The 27,782-nt window shown below is 35.3% G+C and overlaps 1 protein-coding gene across 2 annotated transcripts; it reads right to left on the bottom strand.

Annotated features, from left to right (window-relative positions):
* Positions 1-12,313: 12,313 nt before the first annotated feature.
* On the bottom strand, positions 12,314-27,096 carry LOC123552431 (putative uncharacterized protein DDB_G0268364). 2 transcript variants are annotated; one of them, XM_053541948.1, is made up of 7 exons: positions 26,742-27,096; positions 23,040-23,338; positions 21,157-21,375; positions 20,629-20,931; positions 19,064-19,603; positions 15,711-15,929; positions 12,314-15,061 (listed from the first exon to the last, which is right to left on the bottom strand). In XM_053541948.1, the coding sequence occupies exons 2-7, from the start codon at positions 23,329-23,331 to the stop codon at positions 14,670-14,672; spliced, it is 1,965 nt and encodes a 654-aa protein (XP_053397923.1). In that variant the 5' UTR covers positions 23,332-23,338; positions 26,742-27,096; the 3' UTR covers positions 12,314-14,669. The 2 variants fall into 2 exon arrangements, with proteins under 2 accessions (XP_053397923.1, XP_045198029.2); XM_045342094.2 differs by having other exon boundaries at positions 26,827-27,095.
* Between the last annotated feature and the right edge of the window lie 686 nt (positions 27,097-27,782).

The raw sequence follows: 27,782 nt of genomic DNA, 5'->3' as shown, positions 1-27,782 counted from the left end.
AAGGAAGGACGGGATGGTATAGACCTCTTGGTGGTACAATTTTAACTTTGGTAATGCTAAAGTACTCCTTTATGTCACTGAAATCTTTCGTTATTATGACGGGGTGACCTACAGGATACTGGCAATACTTGTTGACCCAAGGATACAAACTAGTGAAATCAACTTACTTGATTTGTTTACTTTCATCAACTTTGTAGTAGAGTTTACTCGCATTGGTGCGTCCCCCGAAGAAACTTTCCCTAGGATCTAATCTGTCTATTAAATCTAAATTACCAATGAAACACTTCATCTCAGAATTTTGATTCTTTCGTTTTCTGAATTCGTGGTCCCAAATACAAACGTATTTCATTCCTAATTATTCTATGTAAGCCTTCTTTTTCATTGTCAAGGCGAATAGTTCGTCTAAAGATTGATTGGTGAGTGGATGACACGTATTTTCGCGATTATCAGTGAAACAATCTCGACACCCGTGAAAGATGCAACTGTGGTACTCATACGCCGTGTTTGTTTCTTCGCAATACCCGTCTAATTTATATCGTGTACCTGGTAAAGATTTTTCGCCAATATTTAGTGCGTGTTGAATTTTGATAATTTTAGTATGCAACAACCATTCTAACCATTCGAAAGAGATTTTACTGTATTGATCATTGTAACCACCAGGAGGAATTTTTGCTTTCAATGTACGTACAAATTTTTTCTCTCTCTTTCTTTCCTGTCAGTTCGGTTTCGCGGATCCATTCGTTTTCGTCTAATAAATACAGCTTTCCGTCTACTAATTTTGCGGGTACCCAATCATTTTCGCCGTCTAATTTTACTTTCCATTCTTCTTCTAAAAATTTGGTCCTAAATACGTTCATGCAGATGGAATCTACGGCCCGTACTAAATTTTCTTCTTCCAGCCCTTTCTCATTTATTTCAAACTCTCTTCACCCGTAGCATTCATCAATAATTCTCTAAATTTTAAACACGCTTGTCTCAAAATATCAACATCGCAACTACAATATTCCAACATTTCTTTTCTAAAATCAAACACATCATTCTTTCTCTCACTCAACCATGCTAACAAATCAGATCTCTCTTTCTCACTCATAAAATGATGCCCGTAATATTTAGCCTCTGGGTATGGTCCTATATAATTTTGGTTTTCTTTCGTATTAAAATAATGAGGAAACCACCCTTTTTTCAATTCATCTAATCCAAAGGCTTTCGGTAATGCAGATAATTTCATGGGTAAAAAATTGAGACTGTCAATCACTTTAGTATGTAAATCTCGTTCCAACGTCATATACATAATTTTTGATCCGCTATAAATGATTTTGTCGGGTAAAGGGAATGGTCTATAAGATATTCTAAAAGGAAATAGCCGTCGTAGCCTTTCATATTGTGGGCAACAACTTTAAAATATTGATGCTGATCAGAAAATAACCATTGACCAAATTTTTCCGCGGTATCCGTTCCTTCAAACGTGACTTCTCTGAAACCGCACTTGCCGGGGCATGGCCCTTCATCTTCGTTAGCAGGCAACTCTGAGTTGTCGCATTCGTCGCAACGGGTACCGCATTTTTTACATACAGACAAGGGCGTTAATACTTTATCAATGCATTCTGGCCAAAACAAAATTGGGACGATGTGTGGTTTTAGCACACCATGGCGTTTTACAATTTTGACATTTGGATACCTGTTGCGATAGACAGCCTTTACAATCAATTTTTCTATTAGGTACATATCCATTTTCACACACTATGTCTCATCCTGACTACACTCGAAATAAAAAAATATAAACTTTGGAATGTGATCTTCTTTCGCCGGGGTGGCTCTTAAATAACACAAATGTCCTTCAAATACATATTCGTTACACGAACTACACATATACTCTCCGCACTGATGCTCTTCTATTTTTTCGTTGATCTAATCTTAAAACTTTATAGCATGAAGGGCACTTCCACCATTTGAGCACTGTGAGGTTCCACTGGGTTTTCCTTTATTTTTTCCTTTCTTATGTATTGGTATTTGTTTATGTTTTTGATAGCACTCTTCTGATCTACAGTCCATATTGCAATCTCCGCAAGTCACTTCATTTTCCGTTTTGGGAATTTGGTCTCTTTTACAAATAATGCAATGTGTTTCGCACAGGTGCTCTTCTCGGTGATGAAAATGTTCGAGGCATTTTTCGCAAAAATACATGGCGCTAAAGAAACCGGGGATAATGATGATGGCATGAATGTGATTGTCATCCATTAAATATATGTAAATGCATGGGCGCTCATCGGAACTGGGGCTTGTTATGAATTTATTGCCCAACATGGCACCGATCACCATCACTCGTACTCCAAGGACTTCTTCAAACGCCGTGATATCTTCTAAGCTCGCTGGTCTGTCCAAAGGTACTTGAGCTAATTGACTGATAGCAACCGCCAACTGTCGTTGTTCGTTTCTTTTCTTTGCCCTTAATTGTTTAAAATAACTTTCTGGTACTTTTTGATTTTCCAGTATGAGTTGTAGATTACTCTTCTTTTGTCTGTTTTTGGTTATTTCTTTCCATTCATCTTCCATGCATCTTTTTAATTTGGCCCAGCTGACTCCAATCGCTCTCGACATACACATCTGATCGTCATTTTCTAGGGTGACTATAGATGTTTTCAACTCTAACGAGTTGTTTTTCCTTTGAGTTTAGTGATTTTTCGTCTAGCCCCTCCTTTAGGTAAATCAATGGATCCTACTGAAATGTCAAAACTTTCGTCAATTCAGAGGTCTTTATTACTGTTGAGCACTTTCTCAATAGTCCCCATCACTTTATCTGCATTGAGTTTGTCCCAGGGTTGGAGGGGAACGACAATCGGATCGTGTAATCCTTGGTGATGTATTACAACACGCCCTAAATCGTTCCCTGCCAGATTGCCCCGGGCTTCCTCTAACACTTCGTCAAACATTTGATGGAGACCTTGCCTCACATCTTCTAGTCTTTCTCCTCTATACTGTTCATTGATCTTGATTTGATACGTACGATCGAGTGCAGCGCTTTTTGCGTACGTTCTCTCCTTTTTCTTTCGTATGGTATACTGGAGTCCCTTATGGTCGGGTCTTTGAGACGGACCCGGCTGGGGCTCTTCTCCGCCACCTATCTCTACCCCTGGTGATGTTGGGTTCCACTCCTCATCGTTCATACACGTGTTTGCTATCTCGTTCAGTTCTTCGTCAAAAATAACAGCTTTCACGCACTGTTCTATCTCTTCTTGTTCTCTTACGTATTCCAGGGCCAACTCCATATCGTTTGTATTCTGGTCAGTTTACTCCCCAAAATGTTGAAGTATGTTATTCAACTCTTCGACAGCAAAGTCATTACCGTATTGTGGGTTCCTCAATTGAAACAAACGGAACCGCACCCCCGGGGAATCCTGTATCCCCCACGTCGCCGCAAAATTCATCAGCTCATCTGCGTCGGTGAAAGTATTCATCATCATCTCAAACGTTGCTGCTATATTTTCCATGTTGGCGATATGAATTCTAAAGTTAGAATGATTTATCTGACTCGAGCGCGTTCTTATATACAATTCGCGGAGCCTCGTTCTGAATTCGCGATGTCATTAGTCAATAATATTGAGCGTTGATTGGTTAAAATTTCGACGTTTTCATTGGCAAAAACGACTTTATTTGAGATGTTTCATTGGTTCGTTTTCCCTACCTTCTGATTGGCTATTTTATGTTTTGAAACGACGGTATTAAGCTGTATTCTAAATGGATAAAGAGTGGTGTTCAAGTGTTGGTTCATTTTAGCGTGAGATATCGATGAGTTTACATCTGTTGAGTAGGTTATATTTTGTCTTATAATTTCATTTTACAAATAGTATATCGGTTATTCTCATATAGCTTTAATGCTTTTCATTTTAATGATTGGTCAAGTCGTAGACATTACGTAATTATCTCATTATTATACATTTTCTTTCAAATGGTTTTTATAAGAGAGGTTAAAGGGTTCTTTTTACGCATGCGTATAGCTTTTCTTTTCTTGTTATCTCCCCGTCTAGGGCTGACCCTCAATGTGCGTGAACACGCCCTAGATAGGTATATACTTCAGGGAGTTATTTCTATCAATAGAACATAAAGTCATTTTCAGTATGAAAAATAGATTTATTACTGTCGTTTCTTTTTATAACATTGTGAAATCATTCTTAAAGTAGAAAGGTGATGTCATTCTAAAACTAGACTTCAAAATGACCATTCTTGAGCATGCGCATTCGTGATGCCGAAGAGACGGATATACTACTCTTACATATTCTTGACATTGTGTATCAAATTGTGTGTTGTTGTAAGTTTTCATAATATCTTGGACATATGAATAGTCAGAACTAAAACCAAAACTTTGACATGCATGGACCAATCTTGTTTATATTTGGCATCAATGTTTTCCTCAATGGAAAGACGTGTCATGCGCAAACCCTATGTTCCTATCTCAAACGTAAAGGTCGGTCACAGTTGGAGGTCAAAGGTCAAATCGAAGTTTGTCCGTAGCATTTCCTCTAAAAGTAATAAGTGTTAGAAAACGATATGCAAGAGCAAAGCTGGCTTTAAATTGAATGATTTTTCCTATCTTGTCTGAAAAACAAATGTTGTTATGTCACGAATTCGCAATTTACTGTCTTTGTCATTGCGACAATTGTTGAATATGAATACCAATTTGGACTAAGAATATGATTTTCTGCAAATTGTGGAATAACATACTACCTACCAGTATGCAGTTGGTTATTTTATCAGTAGGACATGAATATAAGAAGCGACAGACTCGCCCACACTCTGAAAGACATGTTGTTTTAACCATAATGAGAAGTGACCTAGATTTAAACCGTATATCAGTAAGAGCGGCCTGTCGCTTCTGACTATTGACAATAAATAACAAATGCTGATTGAATGAGATAAGGCCGTGACTTTTACTATTATAATATCATTACAGCATATTAATAAAATATCATGGCATATTGTATGAGATAGAAGTAACATGAAATGATAGATTTCTAGCCAAAATGCATAGAAACAAAATAAGCTGAAGCTCTATTTATGATAAGCATACATGTACAAGACAATGCAAAAACTAACCTGCACACTCAACAAAAGAAAAAGGAGAATGCATTGTGTTAGCAATTCCATAGTCAAGGTGCCCAACGAATTGTCAACATGATGATGATGGATTTTGCTATGATTGCCTAAGGTATGCTAATGATTATGTATACGTATTCCGTAACGAAATGCACAAAGTGTTTTGAGGACCACCAAATATTTTATGAGATAAAATTTTCCCATAATTGAATATCATATCTTATTACTTAATAGCAACATGCAAACATTCATGTCTTTAATTATATGAGATTTTCCGGCTTATTTATTTTCAAAGATGACAATATAAGCTATATTCAGCTCTATTTGACTATTAATTCTTATGATTTTACCTAATCAACACTATTAAAAATGATAATCATTGTGATCATCATCAAAATTGTTCATTCCAGCATCATCATAAGAATCGTCTTGACCACTAGTCGTGTACATCAACATCGTCCTTTTCTGCAAATAAATCTACTAAATCCGTTCTAGTTTACTTTGTTTTATCACCATCTGCAACGACAGCAACAAGACCATAATGGACAGCATGATAAATTATCACGCTTTCAAAGTATTCAACTGATAGTAGCAACAACCAATGAAAGATTCGTTCATTCATTATCGAAAATAATTTCTCTAATTTTCAATCATTTTTTAATTTGAGCATTTCATTTGTAATTGAGGGTATACCTAAGTCAGTAGTGAAACAAATAAAAATATTGTTGATAATGCTGTTATAAAATGTGCACACATTGAGCCCTTCGGTCCTAAAATTTCCAAAGAGATTTCAGTTATTCAATTATGGTAGTTGTTCAGGTTTGACTCTATAAGCAGTGCGAAAATTTTAGTTTTCATCCTAAATTATTAGAATTTTGCGACGTGTCAAAGCTAGGACATGAGAAATGTAAAACCGTCATCCAATATCCAAAACACAATGTCTCATCAAAATGGTAACAAACAAAGAATAACGATTTCTGCTACTTTTCAATAGAAACGGGTACACAAAACCCGTTGGTTCAATCTGCAGAAGCCATGGACTGAATCATCACTTTTATGCCGATGACTCACAACGATACTTGTCGTTTAAGCCAAAAAATAATTCCTACCAACATGAAGCCCTATCTCGAATTGAAATCTGTCTCAACGACATAGTCTCTTGGATGCATCAGAAAAACTGAGGTCATTTTGTTTCACACAAATCACACAAAAATACCCGGAGATATCTGCGTGAAAGTAGGACCCTCTCAGATTAAACCATCAATTTGTGTGAAGAATCTCGGTGCTAGAATGCATTCAAATATGGCCATGACACACCATGTTAACTCTCTTTGTGTAGCTTGCTATGCACAACTTCGGCAAATAGGCCACATTAGGCAGTACATCACAGCTGATACTACAAGTCTCTTGTTGATCGCGGCCTGGCCTGGAGGCCGCGATCATAAGGAATATGTGAAGTATATGCGCGCTGGGGAAAATATTTCATGATGGACCTGTGAATTCTTTACTTATGGGTGAAACAGGTCTCATAAGCGTAAATACGACTAGCTTCTACTGATTATAAAACATACCGTACGATTTGTTGTGAATTAACTGTTGTACTTTTTGTAGTTCAACCGCCACCCTTGTTTAAGAGCAACATTTAAAAAACACGTTTTTATCATCCTCAAGTAATAAGTAAGTAGACTCGCCCAGTGTAATCAATAACCCATAATTGACCGACCCCTCTGGTACAATATCAAGACGCATAATCTAACTCTATACATAGAGCGCCTACTTCACCCGATTTACATTCGGAACATTTTCACGCGTTTCGGGCTTTATCGTATGTTTAACATGGGATTTTTTAACCGTCCAAAGATGTTGGAAATGTTTGTCTCATTGTTTATTCTTTTTTTAATAAAAATGTTACTGCTTTCATTTTCTACCACTTTTTTTCCACCCTTGCCTGAAAAAACAGTAATGAGTTTGTACACCGTTTAGACAATTGTGCTCTGTTGAAATTTAACCAAACACAAGTTTACCTGCATAAACAGAAAGCATGATATCTTAAACGTATGTCACTATACCTGTCCAGTACTGGACATTATGGTAAACGCTTCTTTCCTGCACAAATGACAATTTCGCAACTTCTGTCCGGTTTGTACAAATTTCTGGCCGCGATAAACCATTTGACTTGTAAACTCTCTGGTTACATCGAAAGAAGACTGCTGTAACTCGCTGCTGTATGGAATTTCCAAAGACACGCTGCAAGAACTTCAATGTGTACAAAACACAGCGGCCCGCATCATAACCAAGACACCACGATACGATCACATCACGCCGGTCTTGAAGAAGTTCCATGGCTTCCGGTTCAGCACTGTGTTGAGTTCAAAATCTTGACACTTACATACAAAGCCAATGAATCTCTCTAGTACATTGTCGATATGCTGGACATGTACAAGCCTCGTAGAGATTTAAGGTTGGCAAATGGCCCGATGTCTTTGGCTGTACCGGGGAGTCGAACAGTAAAGTATAGTGACAGAAGTTTCAAGCATGCAAGTTTTGGACCAATAGTACAGAAGCTTCTATCTTTGAATGTTTTTCACTTGTTGTATGGAACAACATAACGACAATTAGAATTTTCAGACGATCTCAAACCTTGTCTACTAGGAATATACTCTGTAAGCAATTCTGTTATGTACAGAGGTGCTCTGCCAGTGTGACAGTTATACATGAAAGAAAGCATCTTGAACTCAATTCTTGCTTTCACCGGCAACCAATGTAAGTGGTACAATGCTTGTTTAGAACTGTCAAATTTAATCCTGTTAAGGACAAGTTTTGCGCACATGTTTTGAATACGTTGCATCTTACGCACCTCACAGTTAGCTACACCATACAGTATGACATTGCAATAATCCAGATGTGAAATAACTAGAGACAAAACTAAAATTTCAGTGTCTGCTTTTGTATTTTCGGATGTTCTTAATTCGTAGGTAATTCAACATGGCTGTACGGCATTTGCGATTTACATGATCTTTAAAGTTCAAGGTTTCGTCAAGAAATGCACCGAGATATCTAATTGTGCTTTCACGTTTGACATCATCATCAGCAATGTTAATGGAATTTGTAAAACATTTGTTCAGTTAAGGTCTGCTAACAAACATAATAAATTTAGTTTTGGAAGTGTTCATTTTCAGTTTGTTTCTATTCATCCAGTCATTGATTATAACTGCGCCCCTTTCAAGGTCTCCGATCGCTTGTGATTCTACGGAAACAGATGTAGGACGAAAGCTTTTATTTTCCATATGATCAACAGCAAAACCATAGACTGATATGGATTTTGGAATGACAAAAAAAAGAGTTCCAGCATAGGTGAGATACAGCCAAGGACCAAGGCAACTGCCCTGGGGCACACTGCATTCAAGATGGCGGTCTGATGAATATACATTGTTGACTTTAATCTTACAAGTGCGAGGCCTTGAATAGGAGTCTACCCATTGAAAAGCTGTATTACAGACGCCATATTGTGCTTTTAGGACATCTAGAAGAATGTCGTGGTCGACACTGTCAAATGCCGCACTTCAGTCAATCGCAATAACGGTCGTGACTTCCTTTTTCTCCATACCACTTAGAAGATCATTGACTAACCGAGGTAGCGCAGATTCACAGGAATGGTATTTCCTGTATGCAGACTGGTTCTTAGGCAAAATACTGTTTTGATTTGCATGTTTGTTTAATCTGTAAAGAACATCTTTCTCAATAAGTTTTGATAAAAATGATTTACTCACAGGACGATAATTGGAAAGCTCTAGTTCAAGACCGGCTTTTTGAGCATAGGTCTAACAACTGCTTGTTTTTATTTCACAGGGAAACACTTTGTCGTAATGAGAGATTCACCAATTTAGTGATACTAGAGAGAAGTTCATCTACATGTGATTTCAGAATACGTGTTGGCAAAATATCTAACTCTGAAGACGTAGTATTCAATTCATTGATGAGATTTTTCACTTCATCTTGAGTCAATTCAGTAAATTTGTTTAAATTTTGTATATCCTTTACAAAGTGTGGTATAATAATAATAAAAATAATAGTAATAAGAACAATAATAATAATAATATTAATAATAAAGTAAAAAGTCAATTTGTTATAAAACTTATCTGCATTTTGCTTTCATCCTCTCTGTGGCAACATTACTGGAAACCGCTAGCTCTTCAAACCACTGGCACCAGACAAGAAAGAAAAAGCTTCTGTACATGTTATACCCTACCCCTTGGTATTCTATACTCGGTGAGTACCCAGCATATATATACAAGCCGTAATTTATTTTTCATTGTGCACCTGTTATATGGTATCAATAGTTCATTTTATAGAGATACTCCACATATTTTATGCTTTCGTCAACGTTACAGAAAAACAAAACTTGCGTGAACTTCCCTAATGAACATCCGGTCTGGAGGTCACGGCAGTGTGCACATGTTAGGCGAAATGTACACAAACAAAACATTATGTAAAATATTCATAGTTTTATATTAAAACTCGAAATGATGAATGAAATTCATCTTAGATAGAATTTTGAATTTGAAATCATTCATTGATATACATTTATACTGTTTATTTGATTCATATTGCACATTTACGCTGCATAAACATGTTTTAGCGAACACATGTAGTTATATGACTACTGACAATCATTTTTACATCAGCCAATCAGAATGGTTTTGTAATCTAGACCGGAACTTCACCAGGGAAGTTTTTAGTGTAACGTTGAAAAAACTATAACTACAATATGTTTCTCTGAGGAAAAAATATGAAGAAATGTGACCAGTACACAATGAAAGATGAATTACCAATTGTTCAATATCCATAGTGCACATTTACCGAACTGCGCGTTTTAGGTATGAAATGCGCGAATGTAATGGATTAGTACATTTTCCCGTTCAAGACCATGGTTCTTGTAGAATACCAAGGGGTAGGATAACATGTACAGAGGCATTTTCTTTCTGGCCTGATGCCAGTACTTCAAACATGTGATGAACATATTTTTGTACACGAAATGTGGACTTGCCTGCTTAGTTATTTTTGAAGGAATGAACAGTTTGAAACATAAAATGTCCAAAATGACCACTTTCGTGAACTGCTCGTGCGTGAAATTGGATTGGAATAACAGAAGCAGAAATTGTAGCTCTTGCGTGCCAACTGAAAAATAACATACTTTTATTCTCAAGACAACATAAAGTCCTTTCTTCTCACGCGAATTGGGAAATGGTGTTCCTAATCTTGATAAAGGTTGCTATATACATTGAGGGTGTTTTAAAAATATTAATATTTAAGAGCAATAAAGCGTTATGCTGAATAATATAATCGTTTTCGACTGGAAAAATTATTATCTAAAATGGTAATTCGCATAAGACTTGGCAACAGGCTCTCCTAAATGTTCTGAAGACTGATGAATATATTGAATGTGTTGAACATTGATGGCTCACCTGATCATTGCAAAGAGTCCTTTTATTACAATCGGCAACTTGCTGTCCTAGTCGTTGCGGAGCCAGATCTACACATTCTATGTGCTGAATATTGATATTTAAGATCAAATGTTAAATTGAATGATTTTATTCTTTTGAAAATGTTTATTATTTTCAAAATTTGAACAGAAACTGGCAACTGCGTTCTTCTATGCTAGTACAGGTAACACGATTTGAAAGTAAAGTGTAAAATAGTAACTGATCATATATAGCATACTTACACTCCCGTTTAATTGAATAAGTCAGTGAATTGAAAATGGAAATATATTTGAAATCCTTTATCGAATAACCAAATGTCTACCAGTATGCGGCTGTCCTACCCTCTATATACTTATTTTTTTACTTTCAATGGTACTTCAGCAGAAATCCATTCATTACAGTGTAACATTTATACTTTTGCAGCCAAAACGTAACTGTAGTCACTCTTGCATATTATTATGATCATCTTATTTACAAACTTTTATTCGGCAGACACAATTTTTTCAAATAATACCAAAAACATGGGGTCACTAGGCACCAAAATGTTTGTTTTTTTGCGGATCGGATACTTAAAAATAAAAAAAGGAAAACCACAGCTCACTCAACACGACCGAAAATGTTGCAGCATCGATTTGATTGAGCCTGTTCATGTACGGTAGTGGAAATGCAAGCTACCGTCCATACCCTCTAGCACCGGGTTGAGCAGAACTCAATGTTAACAAATGTCATAAGTACCAAATAACAATGTAGATTAATCCGCAGATGCATTAAAACGGCGATGGACATGGATTATTCTATGATGCACAGAGTGTAATTCCATGAAAAACCGCATATAATCACCAGATAAAATACAGGATAAATCTGCTACTGTTAAACCGTCTGCATCTACCCTGGTTAGAAAGTATTGTGCTTTATTAAGGTGGAATTACATTGTAATTTAGAACTGGGTTAACGGTTTTGTTAAAAGATTCAATAAAGCCAAATAATACAACTTGTCACATGGCCTGGCAGCCATGTTTAAACGAAACAAAAATGCTTTGAAGAGCTTAAATAGAAGATAGTCAAAAGTTCATTGATGTGAATAGGGACAGCGATTTCAGACAGTAAGACTTGAAGTTTTCCTTATAGCATTTATCCATATAGAGAAACTAGCCCTGCACACAGTTGGTCATTATTCCTAAACAAAATCTTCAGAATTAAAGGACTATAGCTGTGAAACCAAGTCAGCTGTTACAGAGATTTTTAGTTTTTCATAAGCTACACAGGGGAACTAGCCCCTCTCAACGCCTGTTGGCCATGTTGTAAACGACACAAAATGTCTGGTGAGAATTTGTTAGGTCACCAAAATACATTTCTGTAATATCATTTCGAAATCGGGCTAGCGGGTTCTGAACACAAGATTTTTTATAAAGTCCCTTTATTGCTACCAGAATATTGCACGGATGACCAAGTTTGGAAGGAAACATAAAAGGGACATCCCATGGAATATTCCCGTGAACTTTCATTGAAGTCGCCTTGCAGGGTATTTATAGACAATGGCAGGCGGACATCCAAGGATATGAGTACGTCATGCTCAGGAGAATGAAAAAGCAACAAAAACAATGGAATACACAGGGACACCATCTTACAGTGGTCAGTGGAAAAAATACGTCATTAAGAGTTTGATCTGGTTTGCGGTATACACTTTAACCCATTGATAATCTTCACCATGTACAAAAGCCACAAAAACAGTGTAAATATAAGTTATCCATGCAATATATATTTCTAACACACGCAGCACTAACAAAGAGTTGTAGAAATATACAAGAGGGCTATGATGGCCCTAAGGCACTTACCTCTACTTGACTGTAGGTTTCCTGCAAAGGTGTTTTTATTATTAAACCTTAGCACCTGTTTTATGAGCCCAGATTACAAAGTTTCACACTTGACCTTGAAATCTTAAAGACACAGATTTAGGCCAGGTTTCATGCAAATAAAAGCAATGAAGTATAAACAAATCTAAAGAGAAATATCTTCTCCATGATTCGCAAAGATTTTGAAAATGTAAGACCTCTACGGTGTTAAAATATTCTAATAATCTGACTATGTGACCTAGTTGTGAACTAAAAGATTCACATTCCAACTTTACATAGATTTTAAAGACACTTATAAAGAACAACTAAAACTATTATCTCTAGGGTGTTAACAAGATGTTTCTACTAACTGACCTCTCGCTTAGTCTTTAACCCAGTCTCAAACTTTTTTATCATTACATGTGCTAAAAGTTTAAGTTTTCGCTTTTCAGTTATTTAAATAAAGTAATATTTAAACGGGTTATCTGCATTGTAAACGTTTATTTATTAATTTAAAATATTTACTTAAATAAACATATGTGATGTTAATGGGTTTATTTCACTACAAATACACATTTTACATTTTTTAAAAATATGACCCTTAGTCATAAACTGTTCGAATTTCAAGAAAACGAATATGAAATAAAAATATTTTTGTGACAGTTTGATAGGAATACAACTTATTTATGATAAATTGAAGCCATTATATAAACTTCTCAGCTATTAAATTCATGAGATGGCGTTGAAATTTGGGCTAAATCCCTAGTATAGTGCCCGAGGTGCTTTTGCACCGGACTGATCTGAAATTTTAACACATGTTGGGACCTTTTTATTTGACCGTTGACCTTACAACAAAGTTTATAGGTTCTTCATATTGCCTTATTGCAACCTACCTAGACACCAAATTCGAAGTTAATGCATTGAACAGATATTAAATTTTTCTCTGGGCTAAAAATATGACGAACATAATTGACCTTGCTGTAACAATGACCTTTGACCTACCTGGTCCATGCGCGCGATACTAAGGCACAAATTGTTAATTTAAGTTTTGGGTGGAGAAGCGAATTAATGAGGGGATATTGTAGGAGAATTGTAAATCGTTGCACTCTTCAGATAACCTCCAACTATAATTTGTGCTCTGGACACAAAATACAAAGGACATATTTTGAACTCAGTTTATGACCTTGACCATTGACCTACCAACCAAGTTCATGTGCTCTGCACATCATCACATTAACCTATATGCCAAGTTTTAAATCATTGAACAGCAATTATGCTTCGGATACGAAATACGGGGGATATATTTTGAACTTTGAGTCCCAACTTTGACCTTGTCCTTTGGCCTACCGACCTTGTCTACGCGTTCTTAACTTATCAATATGTCAAGTTTTAAGCCAATAACTGGAATAGTCATTGAGTTATGGTCCGGGCACGAAATACAAGGAACAGACAGGCAGCGGCACGCGCCATAACATAACAGGTTCTTTCTTCAAAACATGCGTATAAAAAGTCACTTTACACTGAATTATAACCACCTTAAAAGTTCTCCAATTGTAAAATGTCACAAAGTACACGTATGTGTTGTTCTATGCTATTTTAAGATAGGGAATGTTAATAACGTTATTTTGTTCTTGTTAAAATTTGTTTCAAACACATTAGCAACGTTTTTGCTAGTTTGTGAATTATGCTTTTGAAAATGTAAATTGAAGAAACTTATATGATACGCTTGGTGAACGCTAAAATTTGAAAAAGAAATTGCTTCAATTAATTTTAAGACATTTTCAAAATAACAATATATGTTTCAAATTTGGTAGAAGATATTATATGTTTTAACTTTAAATACACATATTAAAACAAATACACAATTATCTGTAATCACCGACCCCATGAACCTATATGTCACTTCCACAAAAAATAATGCTAGTTATGGTAAGAATACTTCTTGGAACGGTTGAATTAACTTTCTCGTTTTGCACTGTGTCTCTCTGTTCTACGTCTTCATTGATTGTAGATCAAACTCAAAATGTAAATTTCCGTAGGTCAAGCTGTAGAGTCAATTGTAAACAGCACGTCCTAAACTAAACTCAACTCTAACGAGCGTGCCAGATGAGGAAACTTAAATTTAAGCATGACATCCCTCAACGTTAAAAACAATCAGGGTAAGAAACATAATCAGTTGGCCAAAGCAAACCGCAGAGGCTTTTTTTGTAAATGACACATCGTAAACTTTATAATATTCTATTAAAGAATACATTCGTTATAATTAATACGGAAACGCTTGTGGTTGAAATGGGAAGCTTGGGGTCTTCCAGTCATCAAATTTGGACGTGGACACACTCTGTTTCATTTGTAAGATGTTGTACATTTCTTGTATTTGCTGTGCCATTCTAGTGATGATAGGAGATTGATTGTGAAGCTGCTGTTGACCTTGGGATTGTTCTTGCTTTTGTGTAGACGAATATGGTCTTTTTTGTTGTTGCTGTTGCTGCTGTTGCTGCTCCTGTTGACTGTTCTGGCCTTGTGGAAAATCCGTTTTCTGTTTATTTTCCGTAAAGTATCTTGGACTTGGAGGATTTGGAAAGATTGATCCCGGCTCAAGAAACTTCTTCAAATCTTCTCTACCTATTTCTGAGAGACACTGTGCTATGAAGGTTTCTGAAATTTACGATATTTTAAACAACCATGTCATTAAAACTCAATAAAAGCACTGCATTGGTAAGACCTGGTTGGAACAAAGTACAAACTCATTCAGCAGTAAATGATAATGTACAGATAACGCCTTTATAAAATTGAATCTACTAAATTATTATGAACCAATAAAACATTTAAAATGTAGTAACCATTATTTAAAACAAATCAACTAAAAGCTGATAGAGTTTTAGTATTTAAAGAAAAGAAAAGAAATAAATAAAGAAAGAAAGAAAGAAAGAAAGAAAGAAAGAAAGAATAACATCTGACAATAAAAGTGCATTGATTGTTTACTAGGTAAAGTGCATCATGAATGTTCCGGCCCAATCGCAACTTTTACTACACTTGGATAAACGACCTACCGAAATCAAATACCCAAAACTATGACTTATTTGTAAGATACCAAATACTGAAGTAGGAAATAACAGTAAGTTATTGTGTTTTATTATGTTTATATCAAACAAATATGTGGATGTCATATTATAACTAAAAGCCATTATGACCCTTTAGATTAAATTCTTTTGTGAACAGATTTACAGTTATAGTAAAAGATGTAATGAAGTCTTGTAAGAAAAATTCTATGTTCAATTGTTTATTTCTTAACTGTGCAACTTACCGCAGTGGACATCCACTCTTTTTGTTTCTACTTCCTTATAGTACAGCCCAGCGAGAAACCGGTCTTGTCCTTGTTCCATGAACTGCTCAATTTTCCCGCCAGGAGTCCATTGATATTTCCGTCTTAATTTCTCTTTGTCCGTCTTGCACAGCTTACTGCTTATGGTTTCCAACATCTGCAGTCCATACGGTGTTAGAGAAATCTGAGCTTGAGCTTGAGCTAAATAAGAGTAAAAGGAAAATGAATAAAGAGCGACTGTAAAAACATGTATAATGGAGAACGGAAAGTTTTTCATTATCTGTATTACTTCTTTTAAAACAGACACATTGACTAAATCATATATAATTCTTTTTATAAGTCGCAGATAGATATATAGTTAGGCAGGTAAACAAGTAACCTATTTTCTCATTCAGTGTAAATGTCCACAGTTGACTGTCCGATTTAAACTACACTTTCAATGAATTATTCGCATCCGCCATGCCCTTGTCAAATGGAACAAGAACGTATTCCTTGTAGACGCTTTAGAAACAAAAGCACTTTATCCTTGCCATTATTTGGCACACTTTCGCAATTTGAGCATTTGTGTTTTTGCGGCTACAAGCGAGTAACATTAAATCGAACAAATTGAAAAGTGCCAGTATTTTTTTGTGAAAAGTATAAGCAACCTGCAAAAAGTATTATATTATGTTTCTGCTATTTAATTATTGATGTTTATAAGAATCCAGGACCAATGAGCGATCATTTTAATAAGGGAATATGACGTACCACTTAAACTAACGTCATACAATCATTTAACTTAACATAACCGTCAGACTCATGTTTTGAGACTAGTTTACAGTTAAAGTTATAAAAAGATTCAACGTTCAACTGATTATACGAACACATCGAAAAGAAGCAATTTATATCGCAATGAATTGTGGGTATATTAATTTTGGAACGCATTTTATATTTTAAAGCTTTCAATATTGCTTTACCCACACTTCCCTAAGATCAAAATAAGTGCACTCCAGAGGCCGTTCAAAAGGACAAAAATAACAAATGGGTCATGGTGACCCTGGATCGCTCACCTGAGTAATATGAGCTACATGTTTCAAATGTCAAACTGATACTAAAATATTAAGAAAGTAGTTCAGTAGGTCACATTCATGGTCATTGAAAGTCAGTTTTTAGATCGGTGTGCAAAGCTGTACATATCATCCAGATTTCAAGACTGTATCTTAAAAAAACAACAAGAATGTACAAATGTAGGTCAGTAGGTCAAGGTCACAGTCAGGTGAACCCTTATCACTTTGGGTCATCAGGTAATTATAACTAAACAGTCTAGAAAATATGATATGATAATATTTGAAGTATTGTTTCCTATATAACTCATATAACAATTGACCTCCAAGGTGGGGCCTCTTTTCACCCTAGGGGTATACTTAATTTTAACAATCTTGTTAGAGATCCACTAGGCAATGCCACATACCATTAATATAAAACATTTGTTTTCTATATAAGTCTATGTTAAAATTCGGACTCCCGTGCAGGGCCTCTTTTCACCACAGGGGCATAATTTGAACAATTTTGGTAGAGGAATACTAGTAAATGCAACATACTAAATATCAAAGCCTATGCTTTGCAGTTTCAGGCAAGAAGAAGTTTAAAGCTTTTTCTTATATACAAGTCTTTGTAAAACTTGGGATACCCACAGGGCAGGGCCTCTTTTTATCCCCAGGGTAATAAATTGAACAATTTTAGTAGATGACCATAAGGCAATGCTACAATTCAAATATCAAAGGCCAAGGTCTTGTGTTTTCAGACAAGAAGATTTTTGTATTTTTCTATATAAGTCTGTGTAAAACTTGGGACCCCTTAGGCGGAACCTCTTTTTACCCCAGGGGCACATTTTGAACAATCTTCATAGATGGCTATTATATGATGTCACATGCCAAATATCAAGGCTCAATGCCTTGCGGTTTATACTAGAAGATTTTTTGAAGTTTTTCCTTTCGGTTGCCGTGGTTCTGCATGAAATTCAATTCTCTGTATAATTTTAAATTGGGACCACCCAAGGATCATTCCTGTGAAGTTTGGTGTAATTCTGCCTAGTGATTTTCAAGATGAAGATTCAGAAAATGTTGACGGATGCACGATGCACGACGCACGACACACGACGGACATGGAGCTGTCACAAACTAAGGTGAGCTAAAAACAGGCTCGGTTTGATTTAACCTGTTCATAGACGGAAGTGAAACTGTATGCTACCATCCCGGATTGAGCAGAACTTAATATTTCCAAATGTACAAAATTACCATTTAGACATCCGCAGCTTTTTATGCCCCCGAAGGGAGGCATATAGTTTTTGAACCGTCAGTCTGTCAGTCTATCGGTCTGTCAGTCTGTCGGTCTGTCCGCAATTTTCGTGTCCGGTCCATATCTTTGTCATCGATGGATGGATTTTCAAATAACTTGGCATGAATGTGAACCACAGTAAGACGACGTGCAGTGCGCAAGACCCAGGTCCGTAGCTCAAAGGTCAAGGTCACACTTAGATGTTAAAGGATAGTGCATTGATGGGCGTGTCCGGTCCATATCTTTGTCATCGATGGATGGATTTTCAAATAACTTGGCATGAATGTGTACCACAGTAAGACGACGTGCAGTGCGCAAGACCCAGGTCCGTAGCTCAAAGGTCAAGGTCACACTTAGACGTTAAAGGATAGTGCATTGATGGGCGTGTCCGGTCCATATCTTTGTCATCGATAGATGGATTTTCAAATAACTTGGCATGAATGTGTACCACAGTAAGACGACGTGTCACACGCAAGACCCAGGTCCGTAGCTCAAAGGTCAAGGTCACACTTAGACGTTAAAGATCATTTTTCATGATAGTGCATTGATGGGCATGTCCGGTCCATATCTTTGTCATTCATGCATGGATTTTAAAATTACTATGCATGAATGTGTGACACAGTAAGGCGATGTGTCGCCCCCAAGACCCAGCTCCGTAGGTCAAAGGTCCTAAACTCTAACATTGGCCATAACTATTCATTCAAAGTGCCATCGGGGGCATGTGTCATCCTACGGAGACAGCTCTTGTTTTTATACGGCGGTGTACATACAACCTTCAAAACTGTACATTATTGTCTGCCAACCGTCTAATAATATTCTGAAAGTGTGTATTATTTTTAACGTACAATTATTAGGTAATATTGGATAGTTAATTAAGTAAATCTGTCGTGTGTTTTGAACTGTATAGCCTATAAAATGGGCAAAATAGACGATAATATTATGTTACAATTATGTTAAAATAACTTCCACACAAATATTTATTTTTAAAGACGTTAACACACTGACAACGATTTAAATACCTATGAATGGTTGCAAGAGTAATCTGTCGAGGACGTATTTATCCATGTTACTCAAAACTGTAAAACACTTGTATCTTTCAAGCTCAAACTGTAGGGGGGCAAGCTGTGACTGCATGTCTTGCAAATGTAGCAAAACACTTCTTTCACTGATTCTGTGCCTTTCTCTCATTCTTGTAGATACTATGTTGACTGTTGAGTCAATCATTCGCTGAACTACTTTTTTGTCGACTGTTTCTGAATTGATTTGATGTAAAGCATCGGTGAATTCTTTCAGACTGCTAAGTTCCTTGAGGGAGGCGGGTTGTGCTTCATCCTTTTCCCTTGAAAATACTATCTTCAGAGCATGTAACTCATTCTCAACTTTGTGTAGACTCTCTTCCGTTTTATCTATTTTAGACTGTAGATATTCAGTTTGCTGCGATAAATCAATGCATTCCATTTCGCTATTATCAAGGCGTTCTTTGGCCTGCTGAAGCTGGTCATAAACATTCAATAATTTGGTTTGTTGCTCTGCTTCCACCAAAATATCCTTGTTTGTACCTATAAAAAAAGAATGTTTTAATAACCACAAGGTATATATGGAGATTTGTCTTGAAATTGTTTGCCCTGCCATTTGTAACTAGAACAGTATTGCCATCTAAAATTCAACGAACCAAATATAACAATATCAAAGCAGAAGTGTCAACTTATAACCAAAAGCTTGTAATATCATGGGGGATTTCAGAAAATTTATATTTATCGTAAATACATTGAAATATATCTGATTTGTATCATAATAACTTGGAAGGGACATTTATATCTTGCAAAATAGCGATGTGCTCTTGAATTGGAAAAGTCGCCATATGACCTATAATTGTGTCGGTGTGATGTTAAATCTAACAAAAACAAAAAAGAATTGAAATTCAAGAAGTCATCAAACTTTATATCTGTATCCGTGTCGTAGAGTGTTTAATGTTGTAGGCATAGATAATGCAGATTAATTATATTGCGCCTTCACTAAACTTCCTGTCAGGTATTACAAAAACTGTTCATAAATGTGACATTTTCATAGAAGGAATCTTATCTTTACTATAAAAACTATGTGATACTTCATTTTATAATGTTTGTCAAAATTTAAAAAAAAATCATCTGAATTAGTTTTTAAGCGTTTTGGATAAATTAAACGCATATTGTATTTTGAAAAATGTTATATTATGTCTAAAAAAGTTTTCATATTCCACTCTTCTACTCAACTGGGTAATTGCAAGGAAAGTAAAGTAATATATATTTCTGCTTGTAAGTACTTGCTTTAGGTAAAATTTTGTCATTCTTTGCAAACACAGCTTTAGAACAAATAACTAAGTTCCAGTTATTTATATAAACAAACCTTTCATAAACTTCACAATTTGTTAAATTATTTGCAGTTATCTGGAAGACTTCTATCCATTTTAGACATTATTTAATGTCTTTCTATCTTTTAGATTCTATCTCTATAAATTGCTTAATGTACGCACGCGGGTTACTAAATATCTCTTACTGATAGATTGGCGATTCAACATTTCTTCTTGTCTGCATTTATAACTCACCCCTTATATTATAGACTGCTTTTCCATCTATTACCACAAAATCGACTCCACTTCCCTTCAGATCGACAAAATCGTCAAGGCTTCCTTCGTCTAGCAACTCCTTCAATATTTCTACATATATATCAGGTATCATTAGTGTGATAACTAAACTCGAAGCTGGTTCTATTCCCTTTATAATGATAAATTGCTCTGGCACAAAGAGAAGAGTCGCTACTTTTTTACGCAGTAACTCTAAATCTTTTCTTGAATAATTTGTGAAATCTTTACCGTCAATGTGGAATTTCACGTATCTGTAACCATTTTCTGAAAATATTTTAAAAGATATGTAAAGCATAATCATGGAAAAGACACTGACATTATCAAAGTACGAGTTTATATATGTATTCATTCAAGCATAAGCCTGTCAATCAAATATATAAATAACTCTTCAAACCGTCTGCACTGGTCAGTATTTCATTAAACGAAGCACGACATTGGTACTCATACAAATGTGAAATCAATAAAAAACATTCTCCTTTGATAAATTACCTGGCTCATATGATGATGCATAGAAATGCAAAACGTTTCCAATTGTTTTGGAATACTCTACTGCATCTTGAATAAGATCTTTCCTTCCTGCCCAGAACAGAATTGCTTGAAGATGCAACAGATTGTCACGGCTGATGTAACCGCGTGCTCGAAGTATTCGAAAAAAATCTGATGGCGACTTCATTTTTTCTTGTACGCCTTTACCAATTCCTCCCTCACCTTCAACGAGAAATGGTTATACATGTGGGATATACATTAAACATAACGCAAATCAACATTTTCTAATTATTGGAAATACAGTATTTAACCATTTATTGACATATCATAAAAGCATAATATATACGGTAGTAAATATGTTTTTATCGTAAGATCGCAGAACTTAATTTCCTGACTATGCCGCTCGTAAAAATATTGCATCTTGTGTTCACCGGTTTGTTTGAATTGATGTGGAACAATTCAGCTGAAAAAAGTCATATCCAAATAAGTCCTTTTGAAAGAAAAATTGTATTTATTATCGATAGTCCGAAACTCCTGTAATAATTATATACAAGAGTGATTCTATAAATTCTGTCATTGGTCTTTGTACGCCTAAATTATCGATAAGATTAAGACAATTTTACGTCGTCTCTTCAAAGTATTATCCCTGCATACTTTTGGAGTCTGCATTTATGACCTAGATGTTGTACTGTAGCCTGTCCTTAGTATTCCGTTGAGACAATGAAAAATGCAAAACATGGTGCACCGTTTAGCTGCAAGCATTTTCTTTAGCAAGGGACATCGGAAAATGTCACAGGGAGTCAGGAGAACAAAATGGATGCTCAAGCTGAATAACCTTTTCATTTTCTATGAAAAACTGTACAACATGAATTACGTTGGATGACTCATTGTCATGAATATGTTGTTTGCCTTTCAAACATTCAAGTGGGCGTTTATTCTAATAGAATATTTCGACAGCAATAAGCTATAAGGATTGTGTATAACGTGGCCACTAGAATTGAAGAAAATTGCATATAAAACATTATTTGTACTTTTTATTCTTTTACCAATGTCTGGCATTATCTAACTGTCACTCAGTCTTTGTTTTTTATTTGTGCGTTATTGGGCTCGAAGTAATGAACAAATTCCATCCAGAGTGAGTAACTCAGAAACTTATTTGAGCAGGTCTAAACACTTGTATAAGAGGTCTGGTGTCAGCAATTAGCGAAATCATCTAGCGCAAACTGTAAGCCAGAATGAGATGGAAAGACCCTTATGACATGCCAACAATGTGAGCTAATTTGGAATAGACTTCGTCTATCATACCTCTAACGGCAGCAATGTTATCTTTGTCTCTGCAAAAAAGCCTGTTTGGGCGGTTCGGTCTTGAAGAACATATTGAACATCTTGAAATGTTTAAAATCAATAAAAAATCACTGTTCTTTACGTGACTAGGGTACTACCACAAATACCACATAATTCAGAAAAAATCTCTTTTGGAGATACCCGCAAAACTGGACTTTAATGTAAGCCCTGCTTTCTATTTTGTTTCTTCACCATCATTGTAACATTAAAATATAGTCCATGTATATAAATGTGTAGAATAACACAATGAATGACTTGGTCGAGTCCATACTTCATAGGTATATGGAATAAAAATCGGTTATCATGTACATGAAATACTGTGCTATTATGTACAATATTTTCTATGGAAGAGCATTAGAGACTAAACTTGGTATCGCTAGAAGCTAACAAACTGCGTGCGTTTAAATGATGTTTGTATCAACAATTTTTGTACGTCCATAACTATTAGGAAAAAAATATTATTAATATCAACTACATAATAATATTTTGTATGATTGATGTTTTAAATTAGTTTTGGTATTTTCCATATAACTGTTACTTACCTTCAAAAAGACTTTTCATTTTGCTTAAATCTTCGGCTGGTATACTGTCTCCTAATTTTCTAAGTAAAATATTAAATTGCCAGTCAGCTGGCGGCTCTGGCATGCTTTCAAACAATTCTTTTGGACGTTGTTCTGTTTCTGTAAGTGTCCGCTCCTCATACGTGTGGTCATTCTGTCCAGGTATTACTTTCATTTCACTCCTTTCATGTGACTGTCTTGGGGATAATGGAATAGCATCTGTTGACAGAGCCATTGCGCATGCTGAGCTTTTCGAGTTATTTTCTTCGGACATTTTTGGACTGCAGAGAGAACAAAATAAAGCGTGTGTTATGATCAAAACACAATTACTCGGGAAATGAAATGAAACGTTCTTTGAAACTACAAGCAAAGATTTATTGTTGGCTTTAACATCACATAGACACAATTGTAGGTCACATGGTGACCGCTTTTGAAATTTGAGGTTGATTCCATGAACCCCTCATGACAATTTCTCAAGAATGGTTGGGCACCTTGATAGAACTACCTACATTCTGTCAGCCAGCTTGACACTCATGTGAGAGGATTCTACTTCCCATGTATTCGGACAATTTTAATACAGTAATCGTTTTGAACTCCGAATAAATGGTTTGACGGTGTAACGATCATAAATATAAGATATCGTTTGTCGCTTTGGTCAAATTTTAGACCAAGGCAGGGTCGTAGGTGGTCCAAATCGCAAATACCTATGCTTACAGCAAATTACGAAGTCACGGCGCTACAAAAACGGTCATTATACAGGAAATTCTTATTGTATCGCCACAATGTCAAGGTGGAATCGCACTGAACCTTACCTAAACAACAAAAAATGGCGACACTACATGAAAACCAGAGTGTTTTCTAAATATTTTGTGTAAAGAAAATGCTTGGCTTTAAACCTTCTACACACTTTAAGAAACATTTAAGTAAATATTTCATGAAAAATAAAAAACTATTTAAGTAAAATGCACTAAACCTTAACCTATGATTTCAGTTGCAGTTTTCCTCGATTCATGTCCCCTGATCAGCATTCCTGGAAAACTACAAAACCTTTGCGTAGCCAAAAAAACTGGTATGTTTCAAAACGTGTGAAGCAGGTTTATAGCCCGGTGTTTTTCCTCTACCATTTTCTTACAAGCACAACATTTAGAAAGAAAACTCATCTTTTCATATAGCGCTGCAATATTTGTTGGTTCAGTGCGATTTCCGCCAACGAAGGTGACCGTCCTTATCTGTGTAAACAGGTGACCACTAAACCGGGTATGGCTGGACGTTCAAAGCCGCTATGCATTATAACTGTGGGAAAATTGTTATGAAAGAGAATATAAAAGCGCACTGCTTATCTGTTAAACACGTTTACTAAAAACATGTATGTCATTACTGAGCCACTCTGTATTAACAAACACTTTGAAAATTGTAATAAAATACGGTTTCTTGTGTGCGTGTATGTTAGAGTGCAAGCGCCAAGCGAGAAAATTATTAGTACCAATTTTTGTCCTTGGCATGATTCTGTCAGAGAGCGAACCAAGACCTTCCGCACTCAAAGCGGGCGCTCCACTACTAGGCAACTGATGCGGAAATGGTTATCTATTTTCATTGGTTACAATAAATGATAAAATGATGTTTAGCATGAAACATATTTAAACATATTTAATACACTTCCCGAAACGAGCGCAGATATACAATGCATTTCAAATCATGATAAATCTTACGCGAATTTATTGTATGGTTAATCTTTCAACGATAACGTTTGAGTGAACCTTATTCTTCAAGTCGTATTATCAATACGCGCATGTGTGCTATTTATGCGCAGGAAAAGCTTACAGTGTATGTACATGTGTACATACAAGTTGAAAATGAACATTATTTCAAAATCCACACATAAAAATAATAAATTTTACAGGATAATTCCCTGTATGGAATGATCAATCGATCGGTACTCAAAGCAAAATCAAAATACATGTTTGCAGTACCTGAAACGAAAATATAATTTTAGACTTTAATAACTGCTGATCAGTTTATTTTTGTTTCTTTTTATACAATGTGATTTATGGTACTTTATTACAAAAAAAGGTGTTTGGATTGACCTGTTGGACAGTTTAACAATTCAGTCTACCCTCGTGTATCGTATACTTACTGAACATCCCTTTTAGTCGGGTGCTATTCATCATGGTGTGAAGATTGTATGGAACCGCTACATGATCAATGCATGCGTGATTATGTCAGTTACCAGAAATTAAAAATGACAGTTTTCACTCACATTGTGATACTCTGTTTTACTGCATCCAAAAAGCAAATGAACATATTCATTGCAGCCATTGCTAGTAACTGCCTATTGTTTTTGTTGAGAATATGTTAAACATCTAAGTAATGCCCTGTCCAACTGACTCAATTCAAAAGTTGTACTATATCTAGGTACAGAGGGATTACATTATAATATTGCACATATACGCTATTGATTGGAAGATTAATAGCAAAACTCTTGATATATTCGCAGCAGTTTTTATAATGGTTAAATACTTTCTTGAAATTCCTCATACATTTAGATGTTGTTAAGCAACAAATTCAAATATATACAGATACTATTTCAGTCATTTTGCGAACCCTGCCAATTTTTAAAGCGTCACGAAAATTTCTTTTACTGAAAGTGAAAATACCATTTATAAGGATGCAGTGTAAATCTCTTACCCCGGTAATTTCTTAAATGAACTTGTCCATATTTCATTTTGGTTAGTATCATTAACTGTTAAAAGGGGTGCATACCATAAAAATACTGACTGAATGGCGAACAGTGCAGGTCAAGATCAGACTGCACTGATGTGCATGCTGATCATAACCAGTCCTGCACTGGTCGCAACGGCAGATTCAATGTGTCCAGCATGATATGATGTATACATGTATATATTGAACGGACAGGCATCAAAGATATTACAGGATAATGTTATATTTTGATTGTCTTATGCTTTTCGGCCTTACAGCGAAATTCTAATCATTTATGTGTATCATTGTGACTTATAAACATTGATTCGGGTCTAAATTTATAAAATCTGATACATTAAAACCATTTGTTGAAATATTTATATGTAATGAACGGCATATTTTTCTAAATGTGTTAGAAATTGCATTAGTGTTCAATTCGTTTAAGGACGGATATTGCTAAAATATAAAAAGAGCGGTTTAAGACGGTGTTTATCAAAGTATAGTGTATAAAGAAATATCATTACAATTCAACATAATTATTACCTCTCTTTGCCTATGCTGGTTGTGCAACCAAGAAAGATCAGAAATACATGAACTCCGACGCAAAAAAAGGCTTACAAGCTTGCAGTTTGGTTCTGATTTGCATTATCTCATTACGAATCAAATACAAATCAAAGACAAGAAATTACAATAAAATTAGAAGAAACATTCCGTTTCTTAAAGACTATAGTAGTTACAAACTTTACAACAATGAAATATACAATTCCAATAGGCATCTAACACGATTGACTTTTCTTGAGTAATAGAATATAAGTGAAAATTGTCATATAATTTTGCTTAAATGTAACTGACCACTTTTATGTTTTTATGTATTTACCAAACATTAATTTATTGAACGAATGCTGAAGTAGTAGCATAAAAATAACGCTCAAAATTATGGCAATAAAATCATTTAAGTCTATTAATTGCAAAATTGATAAGACTTACGTTATTCATTCAACCGCCATATTTGACACCCACATTACAAATGTCCTTTAAGCAAGTATTTTCAGTCAAACAAGAAGTGTTTTACCTGTGCCTATGAGTATATGGCTATCTGCTAAGACAATGTGTCTTAAACATTTCCTGAATCCTAAAACATTTCTTGATGTATTAATGAATTAATCCAATTAATCCATTGGTAATCTTAACCTTCCCGTATTGATTAGGGCTTGATAATTTTATTTTCCGAAAATGATAAAATCAACAGACAGTTCTACTTTCGTTTGAAACCCGAAAGCTTAAGAACGATTTTAAAAGGTATACAATGTCGCTATAAACAATAAAAACTACAGGAGAGCCACCATTGGAATATTCATAATTTATATTTATTGGAAATGAGCAAATGTTTCAACAGGTGTATTTTCTGAAAATGAGACCACTCCGAGACGATTAGGAAAATACCTATTTACTATATTTACACTGGTAACACCGAAACGTCACACGTTTATCTAAATGTATATCCGTGTAGACTTATGTTTAACGATATTATAATGCATTTTTCAATGCATTATTAGCGTATAGGTTATAGGGAAAAGATGTTCACATTTAGCTTAAAATAGGCGCCAAAAGGGGACCTATGTTTTACTCTTTTAATTATATATTTCTGAAAGCAATTTCCAAACCTTTTTTAATTACCTTAATCACTAATTATTCTAGATAAAATAATCATTTAGTTACATTTTATACGTATTTGATATACAAGACACGGTTAAATGACACAGACGAGGCCCGAAAAGGGGGAAAGTATTTAAAGATCTCATTAATAGGATGACATTATTTCTAAGCATGAATATCATACCATATCAAAGCTCATTTTAGTATTTAATGATATCAAAACATTATTTAAACATTCTTTACATTTTGAGGTTCATTAAGGGTATTTTATAAAACAAGAGGGCCATAATGACCCTGGATCGCTCGCCTGAGTAATATGAGCTACCTGTTTCGAATTGATGCTAACATATTAAGAAAGTAGGTCACATTCAT

The sequence above is a fragment of the Mercenaria mercenaria genome, chromosome 4 (assembly GCF_021730395.1).
Source record: "Mercenaria mercenaria strain notata chromosome 4, MADL_Memer_1, whole genome shotgun sequence".
Lineage (NCBI taxonomy): Eukaryota > Metazoa > Mollusca > Bivalvia > Venerida > Veneridae > Mercenaria > Mercenaria mercenaria.
Note: the sequence above shows the minus strand (reverse complement) of the source record. Positions and strands in the feature narration are given on the sequence as shown.